The sequence below is a fragment of the Equus caballus genome, chromosome 11 (genome assembly GCF_041296265.1).
Source record: "Equus caballus isolate H_3958 breed thoroughbred chromosome 11, TB-T2T, whole genome shotgun sequence".
NCBI lineage: Eukaryota > Metazoa > Chordata > Mammalia > Perissodactyla > Equidae > Equus > Equus caballus.
In genome coordinates, this window is record NC_091694.1 from 55,376,451 (window position 1) to 55,392,254 (window position 15,804).

Below are 15,804 nucleotides of genomic sequence, written 5' to 3' on the forward strand. Positions count from 1 at the left end.
ATCCAAAGCATTGTCAACATGCATGGTCTGTTTTCAACCTCAGACAACTCTGTGAGGTTGTTAATTACCATTTTGCAGATGAGGAAACAGACTGACAGGAGCTATGTGACTGTGGAGGCCATTGGCTAAGTCAGTTAAGTTCTTTGATTTGCAAGGAGCAAAGATTAACGCAAGCTGTTTTGAGATATTGGGGGCTTACTGTAAAGATAGGTGTGCATGGACACCTGGGAGAAGCTGACCAAACCTGGAGCTGGGGTTGGCAGGTGTGTCCTTGAGCTAACCTGCGGGAAGAGAGGCCAGGAGAACATTCTCCAGCACCCCGCCATTCACCAGCTATTTTCCGCATTTCTCTCTCTCACTTTTCTTGCTACCCCGAGGACTTTACTTCCCGCTGCTCTGCAGATCTTTTCTCTACCCCAGCTTCTGCTCTTCACACTTTCTGCTTCCTCATCACTTTGTCTTGCCAGCACTGCTCCTGGCCCTGCCACCTCTTCTCGGTGCTTCTTTAGATGCAGATTTTCAGCCTCAGCTCCTGCTGTCATCTGCCTGATTATTTCTGTTTTCCTGGTAAAAATCCCAAGGGTGACAGTGTGCCAGATCCTCAAAAATTAAATGTAGGATTACCATATGATCCAGCATCTCCACTTCTGGGTACATAGATGCCCAAAAGATTTGGAAGCAGGGACTTGCTACCTGTACACTAATGTTCATAGCAGCATTGTCCATAATAGCCAAGAGGTGGAACCAGCCCAAATGTCCATCTATTTATGATAAGCAAAAGATAGATACAGGGCAATATTCAGCCTTAAAAAGGGAGGAATTTCTGATTCTTGCAACAACATGAAAGAACCTTGAAGATGTTATGCTAGATGAAAGAAGCCTGATACAAAAAGACAAATACTGTATGATTCCACTTAGCTGAGGTCCCTGGAGCAGACAAATCCATAGAGTCAGAAAGGAGAAGAGTGGGTGCCAGCGGCTGTGGGGAGTGGGGCATGGAGTCGGGGGGAAGTTATTATTTAAAGGATATAGAGTTTCAGTTTGAGGTGATAAAAAAATTCTGGAGATGGATAGTGGTGATTGTTGCATAACAATGAAAAGTACTCAATGCTAGTGAACTGTGCACTTAAAAATGGTTAAAAGGGTAAATTTTTTATTTTACCACAATTTTAAAAAAATTCAAAAAGTGACAATCAGATCAGTATAACTCATAACGAGTTGCTCACTGCAACCCGAGGCTGCTGGCCAGCTGTGGAGTGACCGTTCTCAGCTTTGGTCCCACATCCTGGTCCAGGCGTGTGGCCTCTTGGAGAGTGTGACATGGTCAGAAGAGGAGGTGGGTGGAGTTGGCACAGTGACAGCTTAGGGGCCACGCGGTTGGACCCTGCGTCTGCTGGCCTTTCTTCTAGGCTGACAGAAGGTGAGTAAACACTTCCTGAGGGGCAGCTTCACTGTGATCCAAGCAAAATGGGGTAAGAACTACCGCCTTTTGTAACTGAGAGTTCAGGAGAAGGCATGTGCCCCTGGGGTCCGGGGCCTCTTGTCAGAGCCTGGCAGATGTTTAGTATGGTTTGCCAGAGCTGTTTTCGTGTTTCTTTCATACATAGCTTCCTTGAAATATAATTCCTATACCACTGTACCCTTTTACAGTGTGCAATTTAGTGTTTTTTTGGTGTATTTATAGAGTTGTGCAGATATCACTACTATTTAATTTTGGACCATTTCATCACCCCCAGAAGAAGCCCTGTTCCCATTAGCAGTCACTCCCCATTTCCCCCAACCCAGCCCCTGGCAAACGCTAATCTACTTTCTGTCTCTGTCTCTATAGATTTGGCTGTGCTGGACACTTCATATAGATGCAATCATGTGACATGCGGCCTTTTGTGGCTGGCTTCTTTCACTGAGCTTGATGTTTTCAAGGTTCATCCATGTGGTAGCATGTGTCAGTACTTCATTCCTTTTTATGGCTGAAGGGTATTCCATTGTGTGGATGGAGTTCTTTTAGTCCATTTATCTGTTCACCCCTTGATGGACATTTGGGTGGTCTCCACTTTTGGGCTGTATGAATAATGCTGCTGTGAATGTTGGTGTACCAGTTTATGTGTGGACATATTTCTCTTGGGTATATCTCTAGGAGTGGAATTGCTGGGTCACCTGCTAAGCCTACGTTTCGCTTTTTCTTGGCTGGCTCTCAAAGCCCCACTAAGACTAATCCCAGGGACACCACCCCTAGCATGTAGACATCCTGCTGATGACACCTAGATGCTTTACTTTTCACCTCTACACACAGGGAGGATGGCAAGTGACAGGGGTTTGAAAAGAAGGAGGAACTTGAGGTCATTATATACTGAGTCAAAAGGAAAGATGAAGAATTATTCTGGCCAGGGTTTATGAAGCAGATGTGGACACTAGCCAGGTGAGATCTGAGTCTGTTTCTGGAGCATTCTCCTGCCCTCCTGACACATGATACGTCTTCATCATATTGCAGGATGCATGAGTCTCTGTCAGGAAGATGTGCTACACGAGAGAAGTTTCTCTCCAGAGCCGGGGGAACATGGCTGGTGTTGAACCCTAGTTAAACTTGGCCCTTCTAACTTCCTTGCAGATACTTGATCAAATTTTTATCCAAGCTGTCAGAATATCAAGATGTGAACAAGATGACTCCCAGTAACATGGCAATTGTGTTAGGACCCAACCTCCTATGGCCACAAGCGGAAGGGTGAGTACAGGGAGGAAGTAGCATATGGATAATGTATGGGGCCGCAGGGGCCTGGGTGGGATGACTAGGGCCCCAGATAGTCACCAGCCTCATTTATTTGTCATGTTTCTCTTTTGGCCTGCTCCTTTTTTAGGCTGAGGGGGAGGCCCAGAATTCTGCAGATTTTTCTCATTGATGGTCTCAGAGCTACAGGTCTGCAGGGAGGGTCTTTTCTGAGCTAACCTAGGTCAGCACCAGGCGAGGCAAGCTGGTTCAGGCCTCCTTACGCTCTGTGAAGAGCACGCATCCCAGCATCAGGACCCAGAGGGAGAGAGGGCTGTCTCGAAAGAGAGAACAGAGCTGGAAAGAGGATGAGGCTGACACTTATGAGAATCATACCTCAAGTTGAAAGGCACCTCATGCTTGGTGATTTTGTGTGTATTGCTCATTTACACGTCTCCTAGAAGGAGGACTTCTGCGGTTCTCTGCATTCTGTAGATGGAGAAAGAGAGATCAGAAAGGTGATGCCTCCTGCCCGAGAGAAAGCCTGCTGTCAGACCTAGGTCCACAGGCTTCCAGTCCAGGGCTCCTTCCTGTGCCATGGGCCCAGGGGCGCCTCTCATCTGGCCTCGGCTGGTCACCCTACCCTGCTTCCTCCACCCTGTGCTTGCAGGAACATCACGGAGATGATGACCACGGTTTCACTGCAGATCGTTGGGATCATTGAACCCATCATCCAGCATGCAGACTGGTTCTTCCCTGGGGGTATGTGGCACCATCCAGGTGTGGGAGTGGGGGACTGGGGAAGAGCAGGTGTGTCACTGTGAGTTCTGTACCTTTAAAACCAAGTACTGCTGCTCAGAGGTATTGGTTTGTTTTGTTTTTAATCCCCCCACACATGCACGCATGCGTGCGCGCACACACACTCACACACACACACAAGTGCACTCAATTATGGGGTGGGAGTCATGGCAGTTTCCTACTTTCTGGCCTGAAGGTGTCCACTGCCTGCACCAACCATGTCCATTGGGTTTTACTGATCTAACATCAACACCATGGTTTCTTTAAATCTATGAATCATGAAATGCTGGAGCAGAAAGGAAAGAGGGATTCTCTGCTTTACAGATGCAAATGGAAGCTGAGACCCAAGATGAAGGGGACTTTTATTCAGGGTTTCTGGATCACCTGGGTGCCATCCTTTTCTTATTCTAAGCTGTGTCCTTCAAGCTTTCCTCAGCCTGTAAAGGTGGGGCTCAAAGGCAGTGAGATTCTTTTTTCTACCTGGTTCAAAATTAGGCTCTAAAGTCAGCTCCTTAAGAGGGAGTTTCATCCATGCATAAGTATATGACTCTCAATGGTGGCAGCTTTGAAGAGACAGCAGTTGTTACACTAAATTCAGCATTCCCTTAAGAAAAAGGGGTACCATCCCTTCTGTTTAGTAAACATTAGGGGTATGCTTTCATCTGTGTGAAGCAAGCCATTAACTCATGTGAGGATAAAATGTTAATAATTCTCTGCTCTGTCCAACAGAGATAATCAACCAGTGCTGATCTGACATAAAAGAAGTTTGATTGTCTTTATTTTGTTTCACGTGTTTTGACTGTGAAAGCTCTGAACTGATAATCTCATAAGACTTCTATTGATGGCATAGAGCTCGCTGAGGGTAGGAAATGAGGATAAAGAAATAAAGGAGACAGGAGTCGAAGGCATAATTCCCTAAGTTCTGTGGAGGAGCTGACTCATTGCCATTGCAGATTAATAGGCTGTGACTAGGAAAGGAGGGGGTGAGTACCCCTGTGTATCCATCTGATGGCTATTAACCTGAGTAGCCTTAGTGAAATCTCTAGTTCTACTCCTTGTTAATTTTTTCTCTTTGGTTTTCCAGAAAGACCACATCATCATCTACAAATAATAATATGACCTCTTATTTTATTTTCTTGACTAATTTCATTGGCTCACACTTCTCCAATAGTTAAATAACAGTGGTGAGAGTGGGCCTTGCTCCTTTTCCTGATTTGATTAAGACTGTTCTGGTGTTTCCCTCTTAAATTTGAGGTTTGAGATAGATGATTTTGTCTTTTTCAGAAAGTACCCATCTGTTCCTGTTGAACTAAGTTTGTTTTTTAATCACAAATGGAAATTGCTTTATTAAATGCCCATCATATTACTGTGATAGGTGAGCCCTTGTGTTCACCTATTAATATGATGAATTATATTAAGATGAAGTAATATCAGTAGATGGCCCAATGTTGAACAATGGGACAAACGCCCCTAGGGTTGCAGTGCAACGAGAGGCCCTCTCTGCTCCTCTCTCTCCTGCCCAAGAAGGGCATGACAGACCTGTAGATTGTGTACACCCATTCTTTCTTCCCCACAGACATAGAGTTCAACATCACAGGGAATTATGGGAGTCCAGTCCATGTGAACCACAACGCCAACTACAGTTCAATGCCCTCTCCAGACATGGACCCCGCTGACCGGCGCCAGCCAGAGCAGGCCCGCCGGCCCCTCAGCGTTGCCACGGATAACATGATGCTGGAGTTTTACAAAAAGGATGGGTATGAACTAGTGTCCCTTTCTCAGTGTTGGGAATTGGAGGAGGGGGCGGTTGGGATGGGTTGACAGGAAGGCTGCCCTTGTTTAGCAGTGGTTTAAATGACTTGTAGCAGTTAAACCGTTACCTCGTTCTCACTGCTTTCATCTGTGCTGTTTGGGATGAGTCTCTGGGCTGCTTCCCTTCCTTTGGGCCAGAGGTAAGTGCAGCCTTCTGAACCGACAGTTGTGATTAGTGTTGATTAGATCTCATCAAAAGAAAAAAAAGTCGGGCAACAAGGGGAATTAAAATATATATATATATATATAAACACTTTATTTTGACTCAGAGTTTATAAATGTGTGTTAATTCTCAAATGGGTAATGGTTTTACTTTGATGATGGGCCTGCTCATTTGCATTTCTCAGCAATATTCTTGCATTAAAAACACCTTGAATGTATAGTTTAATATTCCCAGTTTTAGTCTCCTTAAAACAGAGAGAAAACCTAAAACTTAAAGCAGTCTGAGTGTAGAATCCTTGTAAGTTTATGAGATCTTTTTCCTGTCCTTTATGATTGACACCTGCACCAACTTGGATGCAGTTGTTAGGAGACTCATAAATGCATTCAACTTAATTTGCATAGCAGTGACCCTCTCACACTCATATTAAATTAGTTTGCATAATATGATTCCCAAAACAAGTAAAATGGGCATAAACAGGTTTTATAATGAGCACAGCTGATTCATGGTAAGCATCAGCTCAGCTATGGGAACCAAAATGTGTGGACTTTTGAGTGTTCAGCAAGCTGAAGGCATCAGCTAATATGTCTTACAGAAGGAACGGATTGCATTGCTTGGTCAAGCAAGTCAACTGAGTGAACTTTGGTTGGGAATTAAAAATTACTACTATAAAATAAAATTTAGCAACCACTCCTTCAAAATAGATAGGAGCCGGGCCAGCCTTGTGGTGTAGTGGGTGGATTCAGCACACTCCGCTTCAGTGACTCAGGTTCTCGGGTTTAGATCCCAGGCGCTACCCTACATCACTTGTCAGCCATGCTGTGGTGGCGACCCACATACAAAATAGAGGAAGATTGGCACAGATGTTAGTTTAGGGCGAATCTTCCTCAGCAAAAACAAACAAGCAAAAAAAAGAGCATAAAGCACCAAATGGGAATGTCAGAAATTCAGACAGTAGGAAGTACAGTAACTACAACCTTCTGCTTCCCTGTCAGACCAGTAGGCAACTAGGAAGATCTGTTTGTTTGAGAGGCATATGGCCTAAAGGGCTTCAAATGGAAGGCTGAAAACCAAGTACTGTAGAGGTGTGAGTCTTACTTTTCACCTCTTCTTTTCTGAGTGGAGTTGGCCTTGAGACATACATCTCTGTCCTGTGATGATGGAGGAGTATTCAGAAGGGCCAGCATCCCTGCTTGTTACCTTACCCACCAGAGACCCTTTATGTGTAAGGTGGGTGGGATTGTTTATCTGCTCTCTGCTGTTTGTTATTCTCCATCAGATGGGGAAAGAAAAACTGGAAATTCTTAGATATTGAAGGGATTAGGGGAAAATTTCTTAAATCTGTTAAAAAGAGCATACCTAGATCTGATCTTTGCATCATGTGAGAGAGAGTCAGAAAGACAGAGATGGAGACAGAGAGAGACAAAGATACAGAGAGAGACAGCAAGTGCATGGCAATTTGTTTTTAAAACTTTGTTTAGGGGCCAGCTCCGTGGCCGAGTGGTTAAGTTTGCGCCCTCCGCTGCGGCGGCCCAGGGTTCGGATCCTGGGCGTGGACATGGCACCGCTCGTCAGGCCACGTTGAGGCGGTGTCCCACATCCCACAACTAGAAGGACATGCAACTAAGATATACAACTGTGTACATGGGGTTTGGGGGACATTAGGCAGGAAAAAAAAAAAAAAGATTGGCAACAGTTGTTAGCCCAGGTGCCAATCTTTGAAAAAAAAAAAACAACTTTGTTTAAGCCACTCAGTTCCTTTGTGAAGTCTCTCTAGCAGAGGGAAGGCCCCAGAGGGCCCCCTTTGGTCCCAGGTGTTCCTGCAGCAGAGGCGTGTGCCTCCATCCTCCCTGCTGGACCTCATCGGACTCCCGTTACCCTCCAAAAAGCAATCCAGATGACCTCTAAGAGACAGTGACCGCTGTGGGATCTCGGGACATTCAAAGTCCGCTGGCCCACATAGTATTCAGGCAGATGCAGAAGCTTAAAAGATGATGTTTTAAGTAGGTGCCTCATCTCTGATCAAGTTCTCTCTCTCGCTCAGAACTTTGTAAATGATGTGCCCGTTCTGCATAGTGTTCTGATTTAAAGCTGAAACTGCCACCGTGTACTTTCAGGATACAGAAGATGCACTACATAAATAATTGTTGCCCATGAAATGAATACATGTTATGTATAACTTTGTATTAAACATTAAATTAAGTGGAGGGCTTACTGGTTTAGGGTCACCCTCGCTGAGTTGTCTGGGGCGTCAGCACATATGTTTTAAGGTACAGGGAGCTTGTCAATGATCAGTTCTTAACTGGCTTTAAGAGAAACCGAAACGTCAAGTTGTGAGTAAGTGTTTTGTGGGAGAGGAAAGGAACTTGCATCAGCTGAGTCCCTGTGTTATTTTTGCAGTATTAGGGCTATTCTCCACATTTGTCCCCATTTCTGAACACTTAAAGTCTATAAGATGCATTTCATAGTCTTCTAACCACCACTTGAAACACTGACAAATTAAAGCTCACTTTATTGAAGTTTTTTGGTCAGGTTAAAAAAGAATATCATCAATTATATGTCAATAAAGCCGTTACTTTTAAAAAAAGGAAATTGGGGGAAGAAAAATTGCATAACATTTGAAAGAAATGGTAAGTTCCCCATCCGTGCCAGTGACATTTTCCTGAGCTGAAGCCAGTCATGTCCTAGATATCATACAAAGCAGTTTACTCCCATCCCAGCTCCTGGCTTTGGTCTTGATGTGTTTCTGAGTCATGAGGACACAAGAAACTGACTTTCTTTGGCAAGTCCTGGGGTCAGATTTGGGAGCTCACATATACATTTTTCATGTCTGTGGTAGGCACGATACTGACCCCCCAAAGATATCAGGTCCTAAGCCTGGAACCTGTAGATATCACCTTATTTGGGAAAAGGGTCTTTGCAGATGTGATTAAAATGAGGATCTTGAAATAAGGAGATTACTCTGGATTATCAGAATGGGCCCTAAATGCAATCACATGTGTCCTAAGACGGTGGCAGAGGGAGATCTGACATACACACACAGAGAAGGAGAGACATGAAGATGGAGCAGAGAGATTTGAAGATATGGCCAAGAGAGATTGGAAGATGTGGCTGCAAGCCAAGGAATGCCAACAGCGCCCAGGAGCTGGAAGAGACCAGGAACAGATTCTCCCTGGAGCCTCTGGAGGGAGCGCAGCCCTGCTGACCCCTTGATCTCAGCCCAGTGAGACTGAGTTTGGACCTCTGGCCCCCAGAACTGTGGGAGAATAAATTTCTGTTGTTACAGTAGCCACCAGAAAGTAATACATCCCTCCCCTGTAGCTACACACCAGGAGCTTCATGGTAAAGATGGCAACAGGTGCTCTGATCCTCCTCCCAGTGAGGATTGAAATCTAATTGTCCTCCCTTTGACTCTGAGTTGGCCTCTGTGACTTAACGAACACAGTGTGGTGGAAGTGATGTTCTGGAACTTCCGAAGCTAGGTTAGAAAAAGCGTTATTGATTACGCCTTGGTCTCTTGGAGTACTTGTTCTTGAAACTCAGCTACCTCACTGTGTGGGAGTACAAGCAGCCCCTTGGAGAGAAACTGAAGCCCCGAACCTTCATTCCCAGCCAAGCACCGAGCTGACAGCCAGCACCAACTTACCGGCTTTGTGAGGGAATCGTCTTGGAGCCTTCCAGGCCAACTCAAGCCACCTCAGCTAGTGCTGTGTAGGGTAGACAGCTGTCCCTGTCTAACTCTGCCAAAACTGTGCATTTGCAACCTAGATAAATAAGCTACTGAGTTTTGAGGGGGTTTGTTATGCGAAACAAGAGAGCTAGAACAAACTTTAAAAAAAGAATACTAGTGTCCTGCACCCCCCAGCCCCCACTCCTCCAGTCTGATTTAACTGGCCTGGGATGGGATTCAGGCCCTGGTATTTTTTAAAAGTGTCTCAGATGATTCTAATGTGCATCTAGGGTTGAGAACCACTGAATCACAAAAATTTTTGCCATTCTGAATAAAGAATTTGGCAATGATACCATTCTTAAAAATTTATCAGAACTTTCCTACTTTAGCCATCGAATGTTGGTGTGACATGCAGACCGTCCTAACCCTGCCAACGCTCTGAGTGACAGTATTGAGTAGGTCACGCTAGGGCTGTCTGCACTTTCCTAAGCTCCCGCTTAGAAATTTTAGGGTGCAGGTTGGTATGTATTTTTAACGTCTTGTTTGTATTGTTTTTTGTTTGTTTATTTGTTTTATAGAATAGTGATATTTGTTTCTTGGTTCATTCTTTTCAAATAATAAATTAAAGTAACCTTGCAAATCCCTTCTATTTTTTTGACATTGGCAGAAGTATTATCCCTGGTCATGTAAAATACTTTATATGGAAGACTTACTGCCTCCAAAAAAGTTGGCCAAGATGTCTATACTTTCTTGCCCATTGGTCAAGATGGATCCACAGACCCTAAGCATTTGTCAGATGTGTCCATTGGCTGCGTCCCCTGCACAATCTGAACAAACTCAGCTGGGATCGTTGAGGGGCCCATGGAAAAGCAGAGAGGCAGGAACAGAAATGACATCAGCGATGAAGCCTCCTTCCTAGCTTCACTTCTCTACCCTGCTGATGGCTATCTTCCTCCCTCTTTCTACCGCTGCTTCCACTCCCGCCCTTTGCCAGCCTCAGACTTCAGACAGACCTCGCCAGTCCTGCCCCTGCCCCCGCCTTACACACCGTTTCCTTGATGCCCGCTTTCCCCGCTGCCTGTTTGCTTCCATCTGCATCTGGCCCATGCTCTCTACACTTGCTGGCTGACACATCTCTCCCACTACCCTGTCTAGTTCTAGCCTAAACCCACGGGTGGCAAGGCCTCACAGCATCTGGGAAGCTGCCTGCAGACTCTGGGATCCCAGTGCGATGGCAGTCTGTCCACAGAGATCCCAATGACCTTGGCTCTTTAAACTCAGAAGACCAATGTGCACTCTTCTTTCAAGTCTTGAAATCCGACATGCCTGTAACCATTTCACATGCTCCACAGAGGTCTGGTCCTCAGAGGTCCTCTACCAGAGCCAGTTAACAGCAACCAAATCTCTTTGAGGGTATTTATACCAGAGCTAGTGATCTCTCCTGGAGCTCACTTTCATGTGTGACACATTCTCAGTTTGTGCTTGAGAGCTGCTCTGTGATGGGTCTTGTCCAACCCATCTGGATCTTAACCTAGAGGCTCTGTAATTTGGAATAGGCATGTTTAATTAAGAAGGTTTGAGAGCAATCTGAGTGGTGCTCTATGTAATACTATTTCCACTGATTTTTGGTTATATTGGGGTCTGGGGATGGAAATCTGGGGTCTAGTGAGTTCCTGAAACCCATGATTCAACACATTTAAGCCAATTTCTTTACCATATGACTTCTTAGGGTCTTTAACATGCGTTACGTGCCACAAATCTTCAAAACAAGGCTGTGGCATGCATAATTTCCCAAATTTATTAGATCATAAAGCCTATTGTCATGAAATAATCAGAACTCGTGCTCCAAGAGATTTGTGTTTGTAATTGTAGATACTGAGGTCTTCTGTAGACTCGCAGTGGAAGGATGGTCAGCACATAAAAGACAGTAGCCCTGAAAGGAATTAAATCATGGGTAGAAGGTGTAATAATTTTATTCCAGGTAGGAGCCTGAACCTATAAGGCAGGCTTACCTAGAGAGTCATCCTGGATACCAGTGGAAAATGTGACTCATATTTTGGATTTGGATTGATTGAATGGACTCTTGAGAGGTATATTCTTGTCCCAGGTCTCACCTCAGCTTCCACTTTTCCAGGATTTACACATTTATAGAGGCTGAGACCAAGTGTGTGAAATGTGGCCGGTTGACTCGGCCTTTCTTTGTACTGGAGAGGTGAAGAAACTGTTATTAAGTATTTAGGAGAGGAGTCATCCCGAGAGGAGCTGGGAAACACCTGACTCTGGCCTCCCTGGCTGAGTGTAGGCAAAGCTCAGTCAGATGTCCAGCTTCCCTTCTCTCTCACATTGGCACCCACAGGCCCTGGCCTCCAAGTTCATCTTGAGCAGTCCCTGAACTTCCAAGGCTTCAGGGGATGTGTGGGGAACCACCAGGTTTGCTTGTCTCCTCTCTCTCGGCTGGCCTTTGGCAAATGTGATTGATCTCCAGGACAAAATTCGAAACCTCCTGATCTCTATAGACCTGAATACTTTAAAGCCATTTATTGTACACATCTCTGGCTAGGATTGTTCCTGACCAGGGTTCAAAAACAGCACAGCAGATATCTGTCCTACAGGGGCAAAAAGAAAACCAGAAATCAGCTGCTAACCCCTGACGACTTATTACCTAGAATTGTCCACAGCCAACTTCTGCTCAGTGATAAATGCGTTCTGCCTGTGGATACCGAATCTTCTTGGAGCTGGAGCTTCCAACTTTCAGATTTTGGCTTTTTCTTTTTTCTTTTCTGGGCAGGCCTTTGTCTCTTTAATTTTTTAAGGTCCTGGATCTTATGCTTTCCCTGTGTGGCCTACCAGGTTACAGACTTTAACACAATGATGCTCCTTCACTGCCTGCATCAAGGAGACATTGAAAAGTCTAACCTTTGCCACCCTGTGTGCAAAAAATAACCCTATGTGAAGTTGTCCTGTGAACGTGCCCATTATGAACTTTGGGATCAGGCTCTCTGGGTTCGAATCCTGGCCATGTGATCTTAGGAAAATACTTAACCTCTGAATGTCTTCATGTCTTTATGTGTGAAATAGGAAAATAATAGTAAGCACCACCCTCAGAGTTATTTCTGAGCATTAATTAAGATATTGCTTACAAAGTGTTTAGAACAATGTCTGGCGCATAGCAAATCTCAGCTGTTTTTAGTACACACACTAGATTTTTGAGTGACGTTATCATGTTTTTAAGATAGCAGTGTGACTGGGTGTCCTTCTCCATCCATGGGGCACCCTGAGCAAGCCCTTTCTTTGGCACCTCAATAAACACTTTAGATGTTTTTATGTCTTCACCCTGCCATGAGCAATTGGGCTAATTCTGCAAGCACAAAATATACTAAACCAAAATGGAGTAGCCAAGGATGTGAGAGGTTGCAGGAGGCTCCTCGCCACATGGAAGACCTTCTGTATTCAGGAAGGATTGTGGCCATTCCTGCCTGAGTCTCCTGCACCCTATCACAGTCTGTCTTTCCAAGAACCTTTCAGCCAAGATGACCTTTCTTGTCCTTTCCTCCTTTCCTGCCCTGGTGACCTGGGCCGAGCAATAAGACTTGGGGGCATTGTGAGGATCCCTTCTTTATTTTTCTGTTCCTTAAGCCTAGGATCATCCAAGCCGGCTTTCAGTATCCTGTCCTCTGAAACACACATGGGCCCATCTAACTCACCAGATTCCTAGAAGACTAGGAACCTAGGAGAAAACAACTCTTACTTACCTCTGTTCCTTGTGTTTTGTTCCCTTCCATACTTCTACAAGAGAAGCCACCCCAAAATATTTTAATGTTTAGGGCCAGTATTAGGCAGGGAAGAAATCTGACGGCAGACCCTGTAAACCAGGTGACGACCCAGATGAGGTCTTTCTGATATCTCCATCTCATACTGTGCCTGATTGACTGACACAGTATCCTCTTTTCGCCCTTCAATCAGCCTGGTCTAGACCTGAGTTCACTCTCTTTTTTTCTCCCTGGGAATTTTTTTTCTTACATTGTCCACACTTGGCACCTACAAGGACAGAGCATCATCATCATCAAGGCTAGTGCTTATTAATTTCTCAGTAGGTGCTAAGTAATTTGTGCACACTCTTCTATTTGTTCTTTACAACTGCCCTCAGAGAGATGGGGACATTATTACTCCCATTTTACAGAGGATAATCAGAGGACTGTCACACAGTTAGTAATGAGAAAATCTGGAATTCAAATCTTAAATCCCCTTTCCAAAACTCATACTCTTGCCCACAGGGCTGTGCTGCTCCCTAGAAAAAATAAGGTGAGCAGGACAGGGAATGGGGTCACCACATCATGGGGGCTGCCACTCCAGCTGCACCACAATCTAGCTACCAGGCCTTTCCCTTCTCTCCATCAGGATGTCATATGATTCTCTGCATCTCCAACTTGTCAACCCCATAAAATATCATTTACATAGCTAGACATACCTCTTACCAGGCACTCTTGTGTTTCCCATCTCTCACATACCACCACAACCCCGTTGCATGACCACTTGGCTTCCACTCCTAAGTAATAGTCCAAGGGTGTGCTAAATATATCTTAGCACTCAATCATTGATAAATTACCTTCATGGAAATGTTGGAAGTGGGATGGAAGGTATTAGCCTCATTCTGTAGATGAGGAGAGAGCTCTACTGAGTCAATGAATGGTTTAACTAGGTCTGGAGGACTGAATCCTTCTAGAACCTATTCCATGATAGAGTCTCTCAAGAAAAATACAAAGTATGGCTGAGGATAAGTTACTTATAAATATAAGGTCCTGGTAGACTGGGAAGAGTTTAACAGGGCAGATTGTACTTCACTGGGGCTACCTTGCCAAGGTGAGGATTTGTCACCTGGCCTACCCAACATGAATCCCCTGGTGAGTGGGTGAGAACTCTGGATTCCCCACCCCTGGCCTCCTTACCCTAAAAGAGAGGAGTGGGAGGCACGTGTTAGGGTCAGCTCCCAGCTGTTGCAGGACCTCCTCTCCTGCCACCTTGCTCCCTCTTCTCAGGAGGCCGGGAAAGCCAGAAGAGAGGCTTTGCCTGAGGTCACCTCCTGGACTCTGCTATGTATTCCTGCCTCCCGCAGATGGATTTCCAAACCCTTTGCTTCTTCCTGGCCTCTGGCTTCTTGCTTCCTCCTTGATTCAACTGTAAAGAGATTGAAAACCAAGTTCTTCTTGGTTTTCACCAGAAGCAGTGGGCCATGAGAAATACTTGACATCCAGCCTGGCCTTAGGTGTCTATGCAGTGACTTCTAATGGAGTCCATTGTTCTTGATTAATTGCACTTCCATGTCACTCCTTTCTTGGCAAACACAAGCAGTTTCTTGATTCTGGCTAGTGTTGCTTCTTTATGCGATAGAACAATGAACACAAACTCATGAACTGCTGATAGAACCTTCTAGTTGTATTCTTCCATCTTTGAATAGCTTCCCCTCCTCGCAGCGTGCCAAGCAATTTTACCAGTTTTGTCGTCAGGGTGAGTTCTATCTAGACTTTCAAACATTTAAATATAAATATAGAGTTATCTGTACCAATTCGCTTCTGAAAGTAAATATGCTTTTAGGGCTCCAAGAGTATTGCTATTGCCTTTGTGATTGATTCCCTCTGGGAAAATTGTATTACTTTTTGAAAATATCAGTGAACATTTGATGTATGTTCACTGTGACCACGTGATGCTGCCTCCCACAAGGAAGTAATTTCAGCTGGGAAGGTGGTGATTACAGATGGCACAACAGTCTCTTTGTAAAAGCAGAAGTGTACGGTCAGCCCTTATTTCTTGATTGCTGACGTTTTGCCCCTGACATTTCGTAGGTCTCCTTGGTCCACACCCCATAGCCCAGCTGGCTCCTTCCCTTGTAAACCAGGAGAAGATCACCGGGTAGCCTGGTGTCTGAGGTTGCTGATGCTGGAAGATGCCGCTGGAAGTAGAAAGCATCCCCCACCCACCCTGATCCTGAAGTTCATGCCTTCTCCCACCCCCACCAATGGCACAGGTCTTCCTAAGTGAAAGAGAACAGGGTAAGGAAGAGGAGACAGGATGAGGCTTACATCCCTTAGGGCTCCTTCTCCTGATCACCATGGGAAACATCTTGCACACCTGCCATCTTCTCTGACCATTGCAACCAAGTGGTATCAGTTCTCTTTCCCTAGGGGAATATTAAACTTTTTGCTCTTTTCATCCTGATAAATTCTGAAGCCCAAAGAGCATAGTTTGATACTCCCTCATGGCCCACTTTAAATATTGGGATGCAACTGGATCCTGTGCCAGAGTTTTGAGTGGCCTCCAAGAGTGATTCTGGATCTCTATAGAAGGTCCTTGTTTATTAGTGGAGGGTCCTCAGACCCGAGATGGCTTGAAAGCTAATGGGTCCAGGAAAGAGACAATCCCTCCCCCCAAGGTACCTCCTCAGAGCCATCCAAGGGAGATGAGAAGGATGAGCAATGATCCTACAGATGCAGAGGTCTCTGGGGATCCTACAGAGGAGAGAGCGTCAGGAAGCTGTCCATATCCACGTCTCCACTGTGCACCTCACTGCAGACTCCATCCCGAAGCATATTCCCTTAAAGGACCCAAATCCCACCTGCTACAACCAATCTGAAAACTTGAACCTTGTTTTTTAATCTTGCTGCACCT

At 45.1% G+C, this 15,804-nt stretch overlaps 1 protein-coding gene across 12 annotated transcripts in view; it reads left to right on the forward strand.

The window, feature by feature from the left end:
* Positions 1–15,804, forward strand: part of ARHGAP44 (Rho GTPase activating protein 44) — a 180,720-nt gene that overhangs the window by 149,966 nt on the left and 14,950 nt on the right. For all 12 annotated transcript variants that reach the window (XR_011423089.1, XR_011423090.1, XR_011423088.1 and 9 more), the window contains 3 exons: positions 2,606–2,719; positions 3,372–3,463; positions 5,076–5,256. Coding sequence is in view for 9 of the 12 variants with exons in the window: in XM_001503326.6 (XP_001503376.2) it covers positions 2,606–2,719; positions 3,372–3,463; positions 5,076–5,256 (387 nt within the window). In the remaining 3 variants the exon portion in view is untranslated. The remainder of the gene's footprint in view (positions 1–2,605; positions 2,720–3,371; positions 3,464–5,075; positions 5,257–15,804) is intronic.